The sequence below is a fragment of the Xenopus laevis genome, chromosome 7S (assembly GCF_017654675.1).
Source record: "Xenopus laevis strain J_2021 chromosome 7S, Xenopus_laevis_v10.1, whole genome shotgun sequence".
Classification (NCBI taxonomy): Eukaryota; Metazoa; Chordata; class Amphibia; order Anura; family Pipidae; genus Xenopus; species Xenopus laevis.
In genome coordinates this window covers 40,182,879-40,204,548 of record NC_054384.1, presented here as the reverse complement: position 1 = coordinate 40,204,548, position 21,670 = coordinate 40,182,879, and the positions used below count along the sequence as shown (strand labels likewise).

Below are 21,670 nucleotides of genomic sequence, written 5' to 3'. Positions count from 1 at the left end.
CAACTGCTAAAGGGCTGTGGTTGTCTTGGGCTGGTACAGAAGCCCAAAACAAAATGTACAACATTTCTAGCTTACTTCTTTAGTTAGGCTTTAGTTTTCCTTTAAAGGGACAGCCATTGACTTGTACATGAATTTGCCAGGTTTTAGATGGAGTATTTTTGGATTCAAAAATTTTCTGTAAAAATTTGAGTTTTTTCACTAATAACAACTTGACTACACAAGATCGAGTTCTAAAATATAACCCACTTAATATTTTAGAAGATTTAGGCTAAAAGGAAATTGTAATTTCTGCATTTATACAGAAGCCCAATAAGTATTAAAATGTTACTAAAATATTATTTGACTTGACTTGTATCATTCTATCTATACACTCCTTTCCTGCCATAACATCCTCTACTTTTCTGGAAAGGCTTTCCACTAGATATTGAATATTGTTTGTGGGATGCTTCTAATCAGCTCCAACAGAAATATTGAAATTTTAGCACTATTTGGCAGTATGGCCTGGCTTAAAGTCTGCTTCCCAGTTCCTCCAAAAGGTGTTTAGTAGGGTGAAAGTCATGGCTCTGTACAGCTCAGTCAATTCCTTCCCTCCTCCCCCCCTGTATATTCTGTACAGACATGCTTGTGTGCTGGGACCAATATTTCAATACAACAGGTAAGCACTCACCCCAAAATGTTGCTAAAATACAGGATGCACAAAATTGGCAAGAATATGTGAGGATGTGAATGAGGCACTATTCTAGTCAGTACCACACGACCATCTTCTTGTGTATCCCAGGGATCTCTTATAGCTGCCCTAGACTGCATTGGGAGAGTAAAATCATAACTTAGATTAAAAAAACTGTAGCTCTACTCAGTGCTGGGCCACGCTAGACAGGCGCCCTAGGCAGGCCTGGCACCTGTGTAGTGTGCGCGTGTGCGAATTTGCGCTCGCGTGCGCACAGAGCGCGAAAAAGGCATCGAGTCGGGCAGAGAAGGGAACCGGACTTGGGGTAGGCGACAGAGGAGGTACGTGCCTAGTGCCCTCCCAGCTTTGCGCCCTAGACACGTGCCTACTCTGCCTACCCCTAGTTCCGGCCCTGGCTCTACTGCACATGCACACAGCCCATGGCTGCAGCAAAGATCCTGGGGTAAGAAAGAAGATGGCACACTGCACACTATACTACTATTCCAGGCTGTAGTGCCAATTATAAGTATGGGATCTATTATCCGGAATGATTGGGACCTGGGGCTTCCAAACAAAGGGATGTTCCTTGATTTGGATTTCTATACCTAAAGTCTACTAAAGATCATATAAACATAAAATAAATCCAATAGAATTGTTTATTGTTACAGAGGAAAGGAAATCATTTAAAAAATTAAATTATCTGCTTAAAATTGACTCTCTAGGAGATGGGTTTCCTGCACTGAAAAGCTTTCTGACTAAAAGTTTCCCGATAAGGATCCCATACCTGTAATCACTGGATGGTGAATTTATGCAGGGGAAACATGGGATGGCAGACTGGGAAAAAAAGATCCAATGTTGCAAAGCTGGTGAATAGTAAGGTACACTTACCAATACTGACAGGGTGTCCAGGTGCTCAAGCCCCAGACCTTCAGTTTGGGGAGGTAGTATCAGACATGTAGAACTCAGTGGTAAGCTGGCACAAAGACTGGATGCAAATTAAAAGTTTTATTACGTAAAAAGGAACATCTCGGAGGGTGGCCTTACACGTTTCGTGCCTCAGGGGCACTTAGTCATAGGATGGTGCACTGGATGGTGTCTTAAATACTGTGCAGACGTTTAAAGAGACAGTCTGGAACATGGCAGTGTATGGCAGAGGTATTACTGAAAAAAATGATACACACACATACAAATATACTTACATATATACATATGAATACAATTCAATGTTTGCTATATACTGTATAATTATAACCCCAAACGTTTTGTTGCACATTATTTTTATATTGTGTGGAAGATCAAATTCAAAAGAAAACACAAGAATTTAGGCATGGAAGAGAAGGAAGCTTTATTGTCTTTGCATTCCAGGTAAAATTAGATTTGTAAGCGTCCCATAGCAATGAATCACAGTGTTACTAATCATCAGAGATGGTATACAGCATATATTAACAACATAATGACTGTAAATCTGCAAAACACTGTCTCCATGCTTAAAGTTTCATGCCAGAGGCTGTGCAAACTAGGCCAACTTCTGCAATGGCAAACAATAGCAACCGTGCTTTAAAATTTTCCAACAAGGTTATTTGTCAACCTGGTTATAACAATTGGTTCGGTAGAAGGACAACACATACAGAATAAACAAAAACAAATCAATTATAGAAAAAAATAAGCAATTATAGTCAAGACTGTGTCCCAGCGGTTGGGTGTGGGTCTGAGTAATCTTTTTTAAATGTATTCATAATATTAAAAAAAACTCCCATCCAGCATATATTTGGTCATTCATGGTATAGAATCTTAAGTCAATGTAGTCAAGGTAATGCAGATTTACAAGGGGACTCAGCTTCTTATTTTGACTAAGAACATCTTGTTCTTGTTTTGTGATTAATTTGGAAATGTGGAGTAATCTTAAAGTTAAGATGCCCATACACTGGCAAATATCCGGTACAGAATGGGTCAGTCTTGACTGATTTTGCAGAACATTGGTCCACTTATAGGGATAAAATGAAATAATTCTCGATGGATATTTGATTGGAGCTTATTCAGATTATCAATCAAGCTAGGAAGAACTGATTTGTGTACACGGTAGGGATTCTTATACTAACACACCACGTTTTTGACAAACTACATAAGGTTCTTGTGAACAGAAAATATGGAGTTCATAGAAAAGTACCATTCTCCATATTCCGAAAAACTACATATACAGTAGATTTTATTCCATTCCCATTCAACTACTATGAAATATTAACATCTAGACACGATCTCTCAATCCAAAATCAAATTATTTTGTATCCCTGTTATTAAGCACCTACAGTACAAACATAAATAGTCTGTATCACACTGCTTGAACTTTTCATTTGAGAGTATTAAATGTTAAAACATAAGGCATAGTAATATGTCAAGTTAAAACATTATACAACTTACAAAGGCACTGCAAATAAATAATATGCACTCATGAGTTAATGTATGGAGAATTCAAGGAAAGAGAATTCTGATACTGGTATTACATAAATTAAAGGTCTAGTAGTTTTGCAAGTTTAATTTCCATTTTGTGCTTTTTGTTTGCTTATTTTTCTAGCAGCATCAAGGACAGCAGTCAGATTTGCTTTATCTCCAAATTCCTTCTCCCGGTGCTCAAGAAGAATGCCCTATAATGTGTAAAGTAGAAAAAAATATTTTAGCATGATTCAAACAGTTAGGACTATATAGAGCATAATTAATTATAATGGCATGCAACTTTCTCTTTGAATTATGATTTTACCATCTTCAGCGACAAGGGTAAAGCCTAAGGCAAAAAACTTGTAGCACGCCTATGCAAAGCAGATGGGCCCAACTCCAGCCTGAATCATATTAACGTAAAAACAGTTGCTAATGTTTGTTCAGTGTAGTCATTAATAGCAGGTGTTACTCATATCAGCACACAAAGTGTAGCACCTTGATGAGTAAAAGAGTTCAATGTAATGAGCTGCTGAAAACTAATAGTAGTGTGGCTTTTTTAATTCTCTGTAGCTACTTCAGATATATCATCTAGTAATAGCAAACCTTGGTTTCAGTTGTTTGATGTCATCACCATGAAATAGTGGCGTACAGAAATTCTATTTAGAGAAGGTAACATTTTTGCTTTTCAAGGAAGATTATAGATATATACAAATATGCTGGTTGACTGGTTCAATGACTACACACATTTTAAATGTGTGTAAATAGTGACAGTCACAGTTAAACAAATATCAATGTTAGGTAAAAGGTAAACTTACTAATAGACTGTTTAGCTTCCCAAGAAACGCCTAATAGACTGTTTAGCTTCTCCTCGAAGCTCTTTATTATCTATATTTTGGTGAGGCTCAGCAAAAAAAGGAGCAGATTTTGATTCTGGGAGATTGATTCTTCTTATACTGTGTGGAAGATCAAAGGGTGGTTGGCTTGAACAAATTGAACAATACAAAGGTAGCCATCCATGTGTATGCATCCACTGAGCCCACGTGTCTATAAGTTGGATAATGTGAGGGTCAGGTCTGCGTAACAACACCTTAATAAGCCATTACATTTTAGTCTCCAGTAATAACCTCATCCATTTAGTTTAAAGAGCTGAGCAGCAAATGCATAAACCATTGAATGGTGTCCAATGTAAGTTAAAATATGGGATGTACACCTTTAAATATATGATTCAACTATTTGCTAGTAACTAAAGTATTGGAACTTGGAATAAAGGTGGCCAGATGGCCCACGACATGCTGTTTGTATGGGCACCTTCACTTCTCCTATTTTTAACAGGGAACATTGAATATAGTTGACACATTTCTATCAATAACTGGAATGTCTCATAAGATTATAAGGCAACTATAAGACACATTATTGCTTTCTTAACTGTAAGCAGAGGGCTATTGCACGGGTCCACACAAACAACATCCATATGCAGAAGATATTAACAAAATATGTATGATTCATTATTAAGTAAAGATATAGAAGTGAAAAGTGTGATGGAGCACATAAATATTTGGACCCAGTTACACCCACTGAGGCAAGGTGTAAAAATTGGAGCAAAGAGTGGGGGAAAAACACTGTATTAATGTGTCTTTGCTTACCTGTTTTTCACATCCAATCACAAACATGCCTCCAAGTATTAGTCCTTCCCCCTCCAAATTTCCTTCAAAGCCCCCCTTCCAAGCACGCCGGAAGTTCTGCCACACACCAAGTCGTACCAGACCCAAAAGCATCATCTTACGTTTTTGAGGACCATAAAATTGACCCTAAGAAATACACAAAATATAAAACACAAAAATAAGAACATTAATACTCATTAAATTTCTTAAAGGCGCTATATGTAAATATGTTTAATCTATAAAAACAGTCAGGTTACCTTTGCATCAAGAAATATTTCACCTTTGAAGTAGGGTTGAAAATGTTCAACTTCATTGCCAATGTTCTCTTTTACTACAGCATACAATGGAATACCTAGCTGATCAAGTTGAGGTTTAAGAGAAGACAACCCTGAAGCTTCCTGTAGTGCAATTAAAATAGAGAGGTACAGTATTAAATTTAAAACAAGCAAATTTCCTTCTCAGTTTCAGCCTCAATTTCATTTAATGGTTGAACAATCCTTACATGTACCCTATGTCAGGGAGGCAAAAATAGGAAGGGGTGTCCAGTCTCCATTACTCTTTAAGGCTGCAATGAAGACCCTAGAGTTTCTGGTTAGGGGGTGCCTGATGTAACAGGTGAGTGCATCTCCTAAATTTAGATGACCTGTTAATGTACCTTGCTCATCATCATTATGGGAGTCCTTGCATGTTGTTGACCAGTAGGCACATTTTAAAGCTCAAAATTAACAGGAATCACATAGTTTCTTAGGTTAGGTCCCAAAGAACTCTTGGTTAGATTCTTTCTAAAGCCTCCATTTGCCAAGCTGACTCCATTTTTAAGTTGATTGACACCAACTTAAGCTAATAAACAAAGTAGCAATGGGGGGGGAATATAAAAATAGAAACGTTGCTCTAAGCAGTAACAATAAGACATACACTCAAGCAGAGGGAAATATATTCTCAGTGCACTGATAAGATAACTGAGTTAGAAATAATCCCACTGTCATTAATTAAAGTTGTTCAACATCTAAATGTTTTGGAAGATTAAATACATTCAAAAATATTTATTTCACAGTTTCACCTCTCGGCATAAAAAGCATCCAGGTCTACGAACTGCCATAATCACCGCACCAGTTCTCTCCCACAAATCCTTTGCCTTAAACGATCTTGGTTCTATAAAAGAGAAAGTAACACTATATCAAGTTAATACTTAATACCTGCTGAAACATATTTGTAAAGCAAAATTGTAATAGTTTTTTATGACACAATTGAATACTGACACTGCCTAGAGTTGCAAAATCTGCTAACCACAATAAAACCCAACACAGTTTCATTAGTGTATAATTGGCTTCCATTTATTAACCTTGATTTTATCAAAATTTAACCTTAATTGCCAATTTGCTTCTACTTTGCACAGTTTAGTACCTTCACCAAAAACAGGCACTGTGGGGGTCATTTATCAACACTGGGCAAATGTGCCCATGGACAGTAACCCATGGCAACCAATCAAATTGCTGCATTCATTGTTCTACTTGCAGCTGGCCTTATAAAGCTAATCACTGATTGGTTGCTATAGGTAACTGCCCATGGGCAAATTTGCTCAGTGTTGATAAATGAGCCCCATTATTTACAAGGTAAAATTCATTTTATGACCAAATAAAAAAGCAGAGACAGGCCCCTAAGGTACTCTACTAACAATAGCCCAGCCAGAATACATAACATTTATCAAAACAGACCACATTTTAATTCCTATTACCTAAATGCTCTCCAAAACTAATGTTGAAGTCCAACTGAAATCTCTGAAAAGCTGAAAGCTATTGTTGCTTAATTATTGTCTGTGATTACAGATTCGCTTTGACCTGGCCTGTCTGGCTTTGAGTTCTCTAATCCTCATTTATCCTACACTCCGACCAGATCAATAATCAGTATAGAAATGTTAGACAAGGCTTGGTTCAGAAATAGGCAATAGTTAGGGCAGACAGTACTCAGAGAAGGCGAAGAATCAGGCAGGGGCTCAAAACAAGAATACCTTTAAAATATTGAAGTTCATCCAGGAGCTATTTACAGTAGACCTATTGCAGGGAGGGTAGGGTGTAGGTTTGAGGTTTTCAAAATGAAGGTCAAGAGGGTGATCACAGTTAAAGCTGGCCATTCCAATGTGGCCCCTTCAGACCAAGTTGGCAGTTTAGACTGCCCATGTAAGGGCTCCTCCACAAGATATCTGGCTGTTAGATCAGCCTGATTTTACCCCAGCACATAGGGAACCAAAACAGGCAAATATATGCTCGTTTGACAACCTCAACAACCAAGGTAGTCTATATGTGTATGGTCAGCTTTTTATGAGGTGCCCCTGACCCCAGTTAGAGAAAAGTGAAAAACAAATTTCAGTAGCAAAGAAAGCCCCATGCAGACTTTCAAGGCCAAGCAAAAGGCTATGGGTTCAAGACCAGTTGTAGACCATATACGATATGTAATGACCAAAGTTAAATAGTCCAAGCTTCTGTGTGCAATATAATGTGGTGCTCAATCTGGAAATGCTGCTGCACAAAAAAAGTTTCAACAATCTATATAATGTAGAAAAGATAAGATGGCACACACTATAGCAATTGTGCTAAGTCCTTATTGTGATTTATTGAGAACTCCACACAATGTTTCAGGTACAACCTCCTTTCTCAAGTGCTATAATATATGTATACTGTACTTTGTTACACATAACAACTTGGTGGGCATCATTATTGTTTAATGGAAGCATAAACACTCTCTTCTAATGCCCCATCCAAATCAGCCATCAACTTTCCAGTTTCCCAAGTTCACATGGCAAAGACTACAGGGCATCCTACACTGATGCCCCCGGGGAATTCTCACTAAGGTTACTAAGGCCTGTAAAATAAAATTCAGTAGATTCTGGCCATTTCATAAAAGCAGCCCACTATAAGAAATTATGGATAAAAACAAAAAATCTTTACAGTACATTTAAAGGTAAAATACATATTTTTATTTCCCCCCAAATTTATTAAATATACATGTAATATACATTTAATTTAGCCCCACAATTATGTTAAAGTATCATATTCTAAACTCAAGAGGATGAGACACATCACTAGAAAACAGAAGTTATCTTCCGCAAAAATTAACGTCAAGATCATCTCGGCAGTGGCACTGCTCATCATTGTGACTGATGCACATTCCAACACTATCATTATTAATTGCTGCCTTACATTTCTATCTTACCTTCTCCAATGGTCTTTAATTCTGTTTCTTCTAAGTACTCTATGGTGGCCTTTTCAGTTTGTGAGAGAAAAAAGTCTGTGTTGGCGAACAGGATTCCAGCCACTGCTGCTCCAAAGGCTCCAATGCTGATGGACCACAATCCCATGGTGATTAATTGATCACTCAGGTCAAACATCACTGAAACAAATGAACAGAAAAAGTTGAAGAGTCTAATAATGTAAATATATTGGCAGCTGCTGAATATTACTGAAATAACTAAAGAGTGAGCCCACATCTAATGCACAACTGAACACCAACTCATCCCATAAACGATTTAGGTTTGGAAAGGAAATTAATCGCCTGACAGTTTAGGGATGACTGTGGGAAATATATGTAATCCTTATAAGTATACATACTGTATTGTGCTTGTTATATGTTAAATTAGTGATTTACATGATCACTAACATGTGGAAGCATGCACATGTTCATATTCTTTGGAAATTGGAATTGCAAAACCAGAGCAAGTACCTATTGCCCCACCCACTCACTTGCCCAGGAACCACAATTATTTCCAATTACACTCACCTTCCCAGTGACAGGCTACTGGAACAGAGAATGCTTATTGATGTAGCCGTTTCAATAAAATTCTTTGTTTTGATTCCTAAAATAGGTTGGGGCCACAAGGTACAATTAGCATGTGTGATTCTCTTTTGTATCATTAAATTTAGATGTTTAAGTATTAGGGATGGACGAATCCACTTTTTTGGATTCAACCGAACCCCTGAATCCTTAGAGAAAGATTCGGCCGAATACCGAACCGAATCTGAACCCTAATTTGCATATGCAAACTAGGGGTGGGAAGGGGAAACCATTTTTTTTACTTCCTTGTTTTGTGACCAAAAAGTCACATGATTCCCCCCCTAATTTACATATGCAAATTAGGATTTGGTTCGGCCAGGCAGAAGGATTTGTCCGAATCTGAATCCTGCTTAAAAAGGCCGAATCCTGGCCTAATCCCGAACCGAATCCTGGATTCAGTGCATCCCTATAAAGTATACAGAACATTTAGATGTTAAAGTATACAGAACTATGTTCCCCTGCACAGCATGATGATCCTTAGGTCCATCAGTCTACCCAGCACGTGTTTTCTACATATTTATTCTACCTGACATCAGGCACTTTATTCTGTGGATGCCAAGCACAATACACAGAAGAAACAAAAGATCTTGCAGCATTAAGACAGGTAGCGTGTGAAGCAACTTATAAATAGGCAAGAACTGAACAAGATATCCTTCCTGCTCTAATAACCTTAAATAAGACAGAAGTGGTTGGATTATTTGAAAGTTTAGGACTACTGTATGTTCAAATTTCATAGGTAAAGGCCAAAAAAAAAAAAAAAAACGCCCCAGGTGAACTCAAATAACTGAAAAAAAGGTCACACAGCAACCTTTTACACTGAAAGCTTTATCTTTGCAATATAAACAGAGAAAAATACAAAGGAAAATGATAAAAGCCTTTATTAACAAATCTATGAACCCTGGTTCCTGAACCCCAAAATAAATTAACCAATTTACCATCCAGCCATCTTACTGTGTAAATGCTTACACACAAAAAACACATTTTTTGTTACCTTAAGCTGATCCGTTAATGAGCAACACTCACCACAACAATGAAACGAAGAATGAAAAAAAAAACATTTGTAAAAACTATGTAACAGAGTGGTAAACAGTACATACATATACAGTGGTGCTTCAAAGTTTGTGAACTCTTTTAAATGTTCTATATTTTTATATGAATGTGACCTAAGCCACCACTGATTTTTAAACCAGTCCTAAAAGTAGACGAAGAGAACCTTTAAAACAAACATTATTATATTTGGTAATGTATTTAAATATAAAAAAAAGATCCAATAACATATCTGCCTGTGGCAAAAATAAGTGAATCCTTAGGATTATCATATATTTTGAAAGTGAAGTCAGAGTCTGGTGTTTTCAGCCAATGGCTGTGGACAATCAGGTGTGAGTGAGAGACCTTGTTTTATTTAAAGAATGGGGATCCAGCAAAGCCTCATCACACATACAACACATTTGTGGATGTGTATTGTGGCTCAAACAAAGGGGGTGTCTGAAGACCTCAAAAAAGAATTGTTTGATGCCCATAAAGCTGCTAAGACTCTCATAAAGAGTTTGAATTCCACCAATCAACAGTCAGACAGATTGTGTACAAAAGGAAGAAATTCCCTTTACCCTACTCTACCCACAAGTGATAGACCATAAAAGATAACTCCAAATGAAAGTGGTTAGAAAGGAACCCAGGGTAACTTCTAAGCAACTGAACGCCTTTCTCACATTGGCGAATGTTGATGTTCATGAGTCCACCATCAAGAGAACACTGAACAGCAATGGTGTGTATGACAGGGTAGCTAGGAGAAAGCCACTGCTCTCCATCCGAAATATTGCTAACCCAATACAGTTTGCTCATGTGGACAAACCAGAAGGATACTGAAGAAAGTTTTGTGGACGGATGAAGCCAAAATAGAACTTTATGGCTTAAATGAGTAGCGTAACCACTGCATTCCAGCATCCTTATCCCATCTGTGAAACATGGTGGTGGGAGTGCTTTGGTTTGGGCCTGTTTTGCTGCATCTGGGCCTGAAGATTTCTCTGAACTATACAAGAGAATTCTATAGAAAAATCAGAAGACATCGGTCAGTGAACTTAATCTCAAGAGACAGTGGGTCATGCAACAAGACAACAATCCTAAACACACAAGTTGTTTTACCAAAGAATGGTTCTTGAAGAATAAAGTGAATGTTCTGCAATGGCCAAGTCAAAGTACTGACCTTAATCCAACTGAAATGTGGAAAGATCTAAAGCAAGCGGTTCATATGAGGAAACCCACCAACATCCAAGCGCTGAAACTAAGAGTCGATTTGCAAGACTAGTTAACAGTAACCACAACGAGATTGTTATTGCTTCACAAGGGGGTCACACCAAATACTGAGCAAAAGTGAATACTGATCCACTTACTTTTGCCACGCGCAGATAAGTTATTGGCTCATTACAGTAGAACTCCCATTTTACATCCCCTGATTTAAAAAGTTTTACATTGTTGTTTTGTGGTCCCACTTATATATTATGCATAATACATTTCCCTGATTTTAAATTTTCCTGAATTTTACACCATTTTATTCTGGTCCCCTGAAAAACGTAAAATGGGGGTTCTACTGTATTTTCAATAAATACATGACCAAATATAAATTTTTGTTTTATTTGTTTAACTAGGTTTTTTTCATCAACTTTGAAATAGAGGTATGGGATTAGTTATCTGGAAACCAGTTATCCAGAAAGCTCTGAATTATGGAAAGGTTGTCTCCCATAAACTCCATTTTATCCATTTAAAGGACCAGTAACATCAAAAAATGTTTTTAAAAAAATCGTTACTACATAACGAAAAAAAAACACCAAGACAAATTAAAATTTAAAATAGCAAAGTCTTTATTAAGAAATAGCTTACAGAAACTCCACTTCCTGTCCTCTTCAGAAAAGGCGATAGGGCGACCATCCATCCTATGGCTCAATTTCTCCTCACTGGCTTCCCTCTCCCTCACTCCTCCAGCTCATGCCGCTCTCAGACGTGGCCACACTGACACTGCAGATCTGGGACTGAGCCAACAGCCTTTTCTTCTGGGCCGGCGGAACCTGTCCCTGCCCAGCTCCTCTACCACCTGCCCGCAGTACTGGAAGAACGATTCGAACTAGGAGAAGGAACGGGAGCTGATGTTGGACTGTAAACAGCGCAGGCCGCTTCTGGAGTTGGAGTCCGCTCTTTCCTTCCCTGGGGAAAGCCTTTCTGATGGGCCAGGGGGTGCTGTCGTCCTGGGGCTGCGGGGTGACATCTCCGGGGGGGCTTTTCCTTTAGAAAGAGTCTCCGCACTAATCCCACCCAGGCCGGCTATGGATGCTGCTGCCCTTCGCCTTGGTTCTTGAGCCAGTAGAGCAGATCTCTTACTGCTGCCCCTGCGCACCGGTACCATGCCCTCCTGGCCCAGTCTCCCCTCATTTTGTGAAATCAATGTTAAATATATAATCCTAATGCTTCTAAAGAGCTTTCCTGCCCTCTTCTCCTCTACGTGTTACCTTTCTATCAACAATGGTGCATTCATTTTCCCAGCATTCCAGCTGCTTCTGTCTCCATGACTCCGATATGACACCTGTCTCTCTGCTCAGTCAGCACGGATCACTTTGCTTTTTCCGCTTTACAAACTGTGCCGGTCTGCTGAGGAAAAAACAAAAGCGAGACCTGAAGCCAAGCCTCTTGTATTCCATTTACAGAGCATCAGCCCAATGGAGCCGGGAATGGCACGAGAAGCGTTAACTTTGTGCAGCCTAAACACATCATAATAAACGAAGAACACAGGAGTATAAAATACAGGCTGCTCACATCTTCAGTCTTTTCTTCCTTGTAACCACTGCTACATCCAGCAGACCTTCCAGCTCTCTTTCTGTATTTCCTATTAATCCTTTTTTGAGAATGCAATTTGATGGAGGGACTGAAGTGAAAGAGTATCTGCAGTAATCCCACCCGGGCCGGCTCTGGATGCTGTTGCCCTTCGCTTCGGTTCTCTTACTCTTATTTACTGCCCCTGCGCACCAGCACCGTGGCCTCCTGGCCCAGTCTCCCCTCTTGCTTGCTGCCCTGGCACAACAACTGCCGGTGTCTTGCTTTGTTCGAATTCCATTTGCGCCTTTGATGAAACAATGTAACAAACTTCTGTATGGAGATAAAATCTAACTGCAGCGGCAGTTGTTGTGCCGGGGTCTTCTGCCCTCAGCCTTCCATCTTCAGCCCTCAGCCTTCCATCCTCAGGCTTCAGATCTGTCTTTTCAGCCGACAGTCGGCGGAAGCCTGAGGACTGAGGGCTGAGGGCTAAAGACTGAGGGCTGAAGACTGAGGGCGGAAGGCTGATGGCGGAGTTAGCATGACTGACGGACGAGAAGGGAGGGTACAGGACGGAGGTGTGAGTGCAGATTTGGACGATGAGTGATGCACCATTCAGAAGGCATAGGACATCGCAGGAAGGACGGGTATTTAGCCACAGGATGTCCTAAAATGCCTTCCGTATGTGTTTAGTAATCTGATCTGAGAAGAACTGAGCATGCTCATAAATCAAAAGTCAAAGCAAACTCCTGAGGGAGGGGGTCAAGTAGGTTAGAGGCGTATAACAATTTTTAAGTGAGTAAGGGGATGCTGCAGCCTTACTGTTAACCTTTTAACAACCAGAGTGGTAGTTATCTAAAGATTTCAAAGAGGCCGTTCACTGGTTAAATTTTTATGGGGGGGGGGGTTTTACATGTCCTTTAAAGGGGAATGAAAGCCAGTGGACAAACTCCCCAGCTGAAATCCTTTGTACTACATGGAAAGGGAGTGTGATCAGTTCCCCACTCCACAGTCACCAATTAATTCTTTCTTTCCCCCATTTGTCACCATTCATATGATGTATAAAGAAAGGAGGAGACACTCAGGACCTCTTGCTGAATACTATTTGAGGGACATTTACAATCACCTTGGACATAAGTGCAACAGCACAAAGGGTCTGGGTGTGCTGGCAAAGGCAAGGCAGTTCTGTCCCTACTGCCCAGTGGGTTCCTCTAACTGCTTGTGTAAAGCCTATGTGCCTTCCCTCAACTTCCATTCATGAATACAGAGCTGTCATATGCAGGTAGAGATGCAGCCGAACACAGGTCACTGAGGGCACTATCTGCAAGGAATTTTTATGTTCTTTCCATGTCTGTGTGGGTTCTCTATAGGTATTCTGGTTTTGGAGTGTGGAAGGAAACAATACATAAGAGGATAACTGGCTTATGACTAAACTGACTAGAGTGTGTGTGAATGTGATAGGGCCCTTAGATTGTAAACTCTACTGGGGCAGAAACACATGTGAATGGTGTATAATCCCTGTGAATTGCTACAGAAATGTGTCAACAATTTAAAGCCTGCAACATTTTTTGATGCGTTTTGTGCAGAACAGTTAATAAAAATGGGATTTATTTTTTTCTATTTGTTATATTTAGTTTTGTGCCAAGTTTCCAACCCTGAAGGAGTAAAATGGACCAAATATTTTTACAAAGCCCTTTGGCTGAATAAGACAAACACTTTCAGTTAACTTTTAGTTATAGAATGGGCAATTCTAAGCAACTTTTCAATTGGTCTTCATTATTTATTTTATAGTTTTTAAATGATTTGCTATTTTCTTCTGATTCTTCAAACGGAGGTCGCTGACCCCATCTAAAAACAAATGCTCCATAAGGCTTCAAATGTATTGTTATTGCTACTTTTTATTACTCGTCTTTCTGTTCTGGTCCTCTCCTATTCATATTCTGGTCTCTTATTCAAATCAGTGTGTGGTTGCTAGGGTAATTTGGACCCTAGCAATCAGCTGAAATTGCAAACTGGAGAGCTGCTGACTAAAAAGCTAAATAACTCAAAAACCACAAATAATAAAAAATGAAAACCAATAGCAAATTGTCTCAGAATATCACTCTATATCATACTAAAAGTTCATTTAAGGGCGAACAACCCCTCTAATATGAACAAATCATGTATGGCCATTTTGACACATTCAAATGATACAAGACTCCCACATACTGTTGCTCTTCCTGTGCACTATGGATTAATCATTCCAGTTTAGAGGAGTCAAGCTTCCAAGCCTTGAGGCAAGAGGACAGAAAAAGACAAAAAGTGAATTATTAGCTCAATAATTGTTCTTCACTTTGTCTTTGATACACGTGGAAAGCAGCAATGTGGCCAGTCCCGCTGTCTCACAGGTGCTCCGTCCACACACCTCAAATCTTGTATACAATCAAAAGTGGAGAACAGAGGAACAAACTTGCAGGATAACTGCTAAAGTGCTATTTTTATTATAGTCCACACAACATGTTTCGGGCCTCACAGGCCCTTTTTCAAGTTGTTGAGTGGTTCACGCTGCTGTGAGAAGATTTTAACAGCTTCTTCCTCACTTTTATCCGCAATTATTTGTGTACGGAGTTTTTCAATATCTGATCTGATTGTCTCCACTTGCGTAGATAGATTATCGACTGATAGTAGCATCAGGTCCAAGCTACATTTATTACATATGGCAAACCACTGTTGGTTAAAGGCAGGATCTTCAATGCCTAGATTAGGCTTAATGTCCAGCCGCAAGCCTCTTGGGATGCGCTTTTGTTTAATATACTGGGCCAGAGTGCTAACATGCAGTGTAAGGCTGATCTCTTTCTTTTGCAGGTTCAATAGCTGTTTTCCGGCATCATATTCTGGTGAAAAGTTGGAAACCTCCAACTGAAAAGATTCAACGCGCTTCAAGATACGCTCCACATCAGAATCCTCATATGCGAAGGTGGATGTGTGGTCATTAGTGCTTGGGGTGGATTCCACCGACATGCTCAGGTAGGTTCTGCTTACGTGTATATGGCGGAATATAAATGTCCTTCACTTTGTCTTTGATACACGTGGAAAGCAGCAATGTGGCCAGTCCCGCTGTCTCACAGGTGCTCCGTCCACACACCTCAAATCTTGTATACAATCAAAAGCGGAGAACAGAGGAACAAACTTGCAGGATAACTGCTAAAGTGCTATTTTTATTATAGTCCACACAACATGTTTCGGGCCTCACAGGCCCTTTTTCAAGTTTCAAGAAAATGTGTATTTCTACTATAAAAAATGGCCTTAATTCAGTAAGTGTTGTTGTGCCAATATAGCATGTCTGCATTTGAAGTATGAAAAGATTAAAAGAATCATTAAAAGAATCTGGCATTAAGATTTACCACACAGGGCAGGCTGTCACTGGAATCCGGGTCATTGGTGACTTACTGGAGAAAGAATCAGCATTCCATAACAGAATGTCTGTTCTTAGTTCCATATTCCTGCACCAGCAAAACCCAAGACATATTATCAAAGATTAATATCACTATAATTCCAGAATGAAACGCCTTAATGAATTCTGCTTCAGAACTGCAAGCTAGGTCTTATCCAATAACTAGTCACTCTGATCACAAAAAAAACTATATTTTTTTTTTATTCAAATCTTGCTACATAGTTCATTATTTGCACTGAATTACAGGACTGCTTTTCAACAGGCTGTGCCAACTGTCAGCATAATTTACTGGCTGAATTTGAAAAATACTAATCCTATACCTGATACATAAAAGGCATAAATGCTTTCCAAAAAGCATCCGTCAAGAAGATAGACATGCACATGAAAGTCAGTGGTGGCCTGTTGCACATTGTAATAAATACTGTAATCCCCATAAACAAGCTGTGATGTCCAGTTCAGCCACTACTTGAGTGTTTCATGAGAAACCACTTATAGTGGAGAGGTAGGGACCACAAAAACTTTTAGTGTAAAATGTCAGCCTCCTATTTGCAGCTGGAATTCACAAACAAGGGTGAGGTGTAAAGTGGAGTCCTGCACCTAGTCGGGTACCCCCAGGAAAACCTCAAACTAGTCGGGTTCTAGGTAGAAAATCACTGATTCCCTGACCAATCGGCTAGTCCTCGGGTAACCCGTCTGGGTATCTGGCGAATATGTGTGACTGGTCCCACCTGCCACCTGTAGGGCTGTAGGCGATTTTTGGTACCGTTCTGGAAGAATTGGCGACGGGGTGACGTCACTTCTGGTCTAGAATTAATTGAGGTAATGTGGTATTAAGGAAAAATCTCTTTAATTGGTCTGGAACACACCTTAAATCCCCAAGGTCCTTTTGAGAATAACAAAACAGTAATAAATTGGTTAAAGGTGTATTTGCAGACCAAATTAATCTGAATGTTTAAGAATTTTATTTTGCTTTAAAAATTTTCCATTTAAAACCTGGCAGGCCAGGAACCCAACATATAACAATATAAATACATAAAAAAAAATTCAAAATGATTCAGGTAAGTGTCACTTCTGGTCCGCAATGATGTCACTCCTGGTTTAGCGGCTCTTGGGTCGGAAGGTAAGTTTATGTTATTCGGTCTGGGTCAGGTAGTGGCTTTGGGTAGGGGGATATGGTGGGTGCGGGTTAGAATTCAGCGGGTCTGGGTCGGGCATGGGTCCTTCCAGATGGACCAATGCAGGACTCTAGTTTAAAGTGCATAAAACAGACTCACTGTACCATACGTCTTAAACTTGCAGTTTGCAGAGTTCAATGGTTCACACACTTTGTATACTCTGATGCTGAAGTTCCATGTATTAACTGTTGTGTGCATTAACCGAATACATTTTTAAAAAGACTCAATCTTGATATATTAAATAAATAGGGCATAGATATCAGTTGTGATTGTTTGGCCACCATACACATATCAATAATAAGTTAATTTTGCATGATATTATTGAAATGTGATGGGCAGTTTTAGCACTAGCCTGCTGTTACAATATTTACACAATGTATTCTCTAACCTTTAATGCAAGAGCTCTTAATCTTAAACACAGCCGTATTGTTTTTGTCTCTTGGAGGCTGCAGGAGTCATGGTAAGTACCAGTTAGTACTGAGGAAAGAATACAGATTATTGTAACTGTTGTACTTTTGCAAATTGTGGTGTAAGCCAGGGTTGCAAGGAGTAACTCCTTTCAGATTCAAGATTCCGGTCACCTTGGTAGAGTTCCCCCGCAGACGTGGAGAAATTTTCTGTTACTGTGAACCAATTCTAAAAGAATTGGGTCTGGATACAGCATTAACAGGTAAGCATAAGTGACAGGTAAGCAGAGAAATAATATAGTAGATGAATAGGAATGGTGGCAGAAAATAAAAGCAGAGGGGAACTTGAACTTGATGGAAGTGAGTGCTGAAACATGTAAAGACTGGAAACTTGAGCAGCAGGTTGCAAGAGGTGGCTTGAAGCTTGTAAAGCAGAATTTCCACAGGAAGCTGGAGTGGGGGCAGAGAAAAATGTAGAATCAGTTGGCAGAGAAAAGAGTTAATCATACTCAATTTGGTAAAATAGGACAGTAAACAAAACCAGGAAGCAGTCTGAGAGTAAAAAGGGTAATCCAAAGGCTATTCATCTGCATCTATATTCCAGGGATTGAGATCTATATCTGTACAATTGTCATATGATGGGTTGTTTGTAGTAATGATATATGGTGGGTTCTATATCCGTACAGGTGGGGCACTGTGGGCTCTATTCAAGTACTGGCAGGGGCACTGATGGCACTATTTATGTACTGCTGGAGCACCAACGGCACTATTCATGTACTGCTGGGACACCGTGGGCTCTATGAATTTATAGCTGGGGATCTGTGGTCTTCTATACTGCATACTAGAAACAGTAGGTTGGCCCTATGAGGACCAAAGAGCCAATTTATGTACTGTATATTCGAATAAATATATATACAAATATAAGTGGTAAAAAAACTACCCTTATGGGCTACCACTACATTGGAAAAAAAGGTGAAAGAAAGAAGAAGATAAAAGAAGAAGGCAGAACTGGGAAACTTTTGTCCAGAAAGACAAACTTTATCACTTCTGGAACATTTTGTTGAGTTTTATACTCAGACTGTACTGCACTCAGTAGTGTATCAAATAACAGTAACATGATCTGTTTCACATTCTGGAAGCAAATGTCTCCATTTTATCATATACTAGATAACAGTATCGTTCACGTGCAAATATACACATAAACAAGAAAAATCAAGAATAAGAGACTTGTAAGGTATAACTACATCTTTAGAAATTACTTCTTTAAAAATACTTCAACTAAAGTTGGCCATAGACGCACAATAATATCATACAAAAATAAGGCTTCCTAAAATAGTCAGTGCATGTATGGCAGGAGACAAAATTACAATAAATATAAGCAGAACACTTGGATATTGGTTGGCTCGTTGATTGGACCAGCTGGAAAAATTGTATTGGGCACCTTGGAAAGCACCCGAATACCGGCCACTGTTACTGTTCAATCGTCAGATACAGGTAGAATTCTATTGTTTCTGCCTGTATATCTGATGATTCAGCTCTAATAAAAGATTGAAATTGTTACATATATGGCCACCTTAAAGGAGAACTAAAACCTAACTAAAGAAGTAGTCTAGAAATGTTGTATATTATGTTTTGGGCTGTACCAGCCCAAGACAACCACAGCCCTTTAGCAGGATAGATCTGTGCCTCCAAAGATGCCGCAGTAGCAACCCATCTTCTTTTCTGCTGATTCACTGCACATGCTCTGTGCTGCTGTCACTTACTGAGCTTAGGGACCCACTCACAATATACAGTGCACATAGAATATACATATCACAATATAACACTGATTAGTAATTAATACAGATATTTACTACATGGCAGCACATAATTAAATAATCAGTCCTGTAGCATCTGCTTATATTAAAGGCTAACCTCATTTTCTGCTTGATAATTTGCAACGACCCCTAAGCTTAGCTTCTCAACAGGTGCTGAGAGCCAACTGAGCATGTGAGTGTCGCAGACACTTTTCACATACTGCAGTGCATTGCTAAAGCAGACATGGGGCGCTCCGCCAATGAGGCGAGTTGAGGCACTCGCCTCAGGCGTCAGCGCCCCCTGGTTGCCAGGGTGGCAAAAATGCCACTCCTGGTAACTAAGAGCCGAATTTCCGGTTTTCAACACGGAAATTATGCTCTTCTAGTGCAGAGAACACAATTGGGCTCTCTGCACTAGCGACGTGGACCCCCCCGACCCCTGTCCGACGCCGAAGGTGAGTGTCGTGGGGGAGGCGGGGGAGGTAAAAACAAAGGCACCCTCTGGCGGCAAATTGGGCAGGATCGCCACTGAAGCAGACAATAGTTATTAAAGTGCCGAATATATTGGCACTTTATAAATACTTGTTGATAATAATAATAATAAAAGGTAGAATCATTAGGGGGTGCCACCTTATCACTTACTACAGATCATGGGGCAGCCATCGTTTTCTTCCAAAAATGCACTGGCCTGTAGCACATTTTTTTCTCAGCAATCAAACCCGTCTGGTGTCCTGCTTATGCAGTATAGAATGGGCAAAGTATTTCAACATGGGACATGTGTTTGCCCAGGGTGGTGCAGAGGATACTGGGACAACAAAACAATAAGGTGACTTGGTGCTGGGAAGAAAAGTATTGCCAGCCGTGGTATGAAATGAACATCTACAATCACTGGGGGTGCCAAACATCATGGCACCCAGAAAGTTACTTCACCTCTCCTTGCCCTTTAAAATACTTAAAGGACTGGATATATCTTTTATCATCATTATTATTATTATAATAATAATTATCTACTGTTTAACACTAGCCAATAGGAAGCCTGACACACCGTGCACAATAAATAGAATTTGTTTAATTGCCTCTCTGAAACTTACCACATATTCTGCATAAATGAAGCCACTCTGCTTTCTACTCCTTGCCCAACACACATTAATCAATGACATATCTGTAGTTACAGTAGCAGCAGACTTCTACACTGGGAGGCTGCATTGCGTTCCGAGAAGCATCATTATGCGATACTTACAAATACAAAAGTTCCACGGATTACTTCAGGTTTCCAAAAGGCAGTAAAACTATATAGTCTTACGGTGCTCATTTACACCTGCACCTTAGTCCCGTCACGAACAACTAACTACCCAATGCACACACGACATTTGGCCAGTTGGATAAGCTGATTCAGGGGGCGTGTCCGACGTTGAAATCGAGGCGATCTATCCGGAAGCGCATTCCTTCTACAGGCAGAAACTTTGACATTACGTCTTACATTCTTTCTATTAAGTTCAAGTTTGCTACAATGTACGGAGGTAGCCACCGTGTTTTCAATGGTTTCGTCGTGCCACTAACGTTGTTATAAATAAATGTGGAATGACTTAAAAAAACAAAACGCCTTTTCTGCTGTTGCTACTGATATTCATCACAAGGGGGCATAATGTCTGTGGCGTTTATAATTGTGTTTGTTTGGCAAAACTCTCCTTGAAAGGCTTTTTCTATATCTTGTCTTCTATAGGTGCGGAGTAGGTTAAGCAGGCCGTGTTCGTGTAATTAAGTTATAGGAAGACCTATAAATCTAAAAGAGTGGTTCATCTTAGGGGTAACTTTTAGAATGTTATAGAATGGCTAATTCTAAACAACTTTTCAATATATATATTTATGTAATTCTCCAATGAGCATCCGCACTCCAAGGCAATAAGGATAAGGAGGGGTGCACGGTAATTTTAGCATACACCAATAGTTTCCAAACCAGCACTCCCTTTTGGTGAAAAAATTTAATTTTTATTGTGACATGGTATCTTATTCCAACGTTTCGATCCCTATTGGGATCTTCTTCCTTGAAAAAGATCCCAATAGGGATCTATTGGTGAAAAAATTACATTTTTTCACCAAAAGGGAGTGCTGGTTTGGAAACTATTGGTGTATATATACACACACACACACACACACACACACACACACACACACACACACACACACACACACACACACTCTCTCTCTCTCTCTCTCTCTCTCTCTCTCTCTCTCTCTCTCTCTCTCTCTCTCTCTCTCTCTCTCTCTCTCTCTCTCCAGGGGATATGTGGCAAGTGTCAGCTCGTTGCTGACATTTTATCTTGACCCGGAAGTCACAAGCATGCGCAGAATCTCTCCTAAAGCCAAAGATTCCGCTCTTAGGGTTGCCACACTTCCTATATATTTATCTTTTTTTCCTATTGATAACATTGGGCTCAAGTATAATTTTTACCGGCCAGGTGTCTGTCA

The 21,670-nt window shown here is 39.6% G+C and overlaps 1 protein-coding gene and 1 long non-coding RNA gene across 3 annotated transcripts in view; one reads left to right on the top strand and one right to left on the bottom strand.

The window, feature by feature from the left end:
- Positions 1-21,670, top strand: part of LOC121396307 — a 37,444-nt gene that overhangs the window by 2,397 nt on the left and 13,377 nt on the right. Inside the window, exon 2 of the long non-coding RNA XR_005962974.1 lies at positions 15,235-15,396. This is a non-coding gene — a long non-coding RNA (uncharacterized LOC121396307). The remainder of the gene's footprint in view (positions 1-15,234; positions 15,397-21,670) is intronic.
- On the bottom strand, positions 1,996-20,615 carry prxl2a.S (peroxiredoxin like 2A S homeolog). Of its 2 annotated transcripts, none has more exons than XM_018239465.2 (6): positions 20,442-20,615; positions 7,972-8,148; positions 5,822-5,913; positions 5,019-5,159; positions 4,744-4,908; positions 1,996-3,309 (listed from the first exon to the last, which is right to left on the bottom strand). In XM_018239465.2, the coding sequence occupies exons 2-6, from the start codon at positions 8,144-8,146 to the stop codon at positions 3,199-3,201; spliced, it is 684 nt and encodes a 227-aa protein (XP_018094954.1). In that variant the 5' UTR covers positions 8,147-8,148; positions 20,442-20,615; the 3' UTR covers positions 1,996-3,198. The 2 variants fall into 2 exon arrangements, with proteins under 2 accessions (XP_018094954.1, XP_018094955.1); XM_018239466.2 differs by lacking the exon at positions 20,442-20,615 and adding an exon at positions 20,293-20,435.

Bases quoted from the DNA above. Each gene is read 5' to 3' on its own strand.
- prxl2a.S (XM_018239465.2), bottom strand. From the start codon at position 8,146: ATGTTTGACCTGAGTGATCAATTAATCACCATGGGATTGTGGTCCATC. The intron at 5,914-7,971 runs GTAAGATAGAAA...TCTCTTTTATAG, and splicing joins ATTAAAGACCATTGGAGAAG to AACCAAGATCGTTTAAGGCA. The intron at 5,160-5,821 runs GTGAAACTGTGA...ATTGCACTACAG, and splicing joins GATGCTTTTTATGCCGAGAG to GAAGCTTCAGGGTTGTCTTC.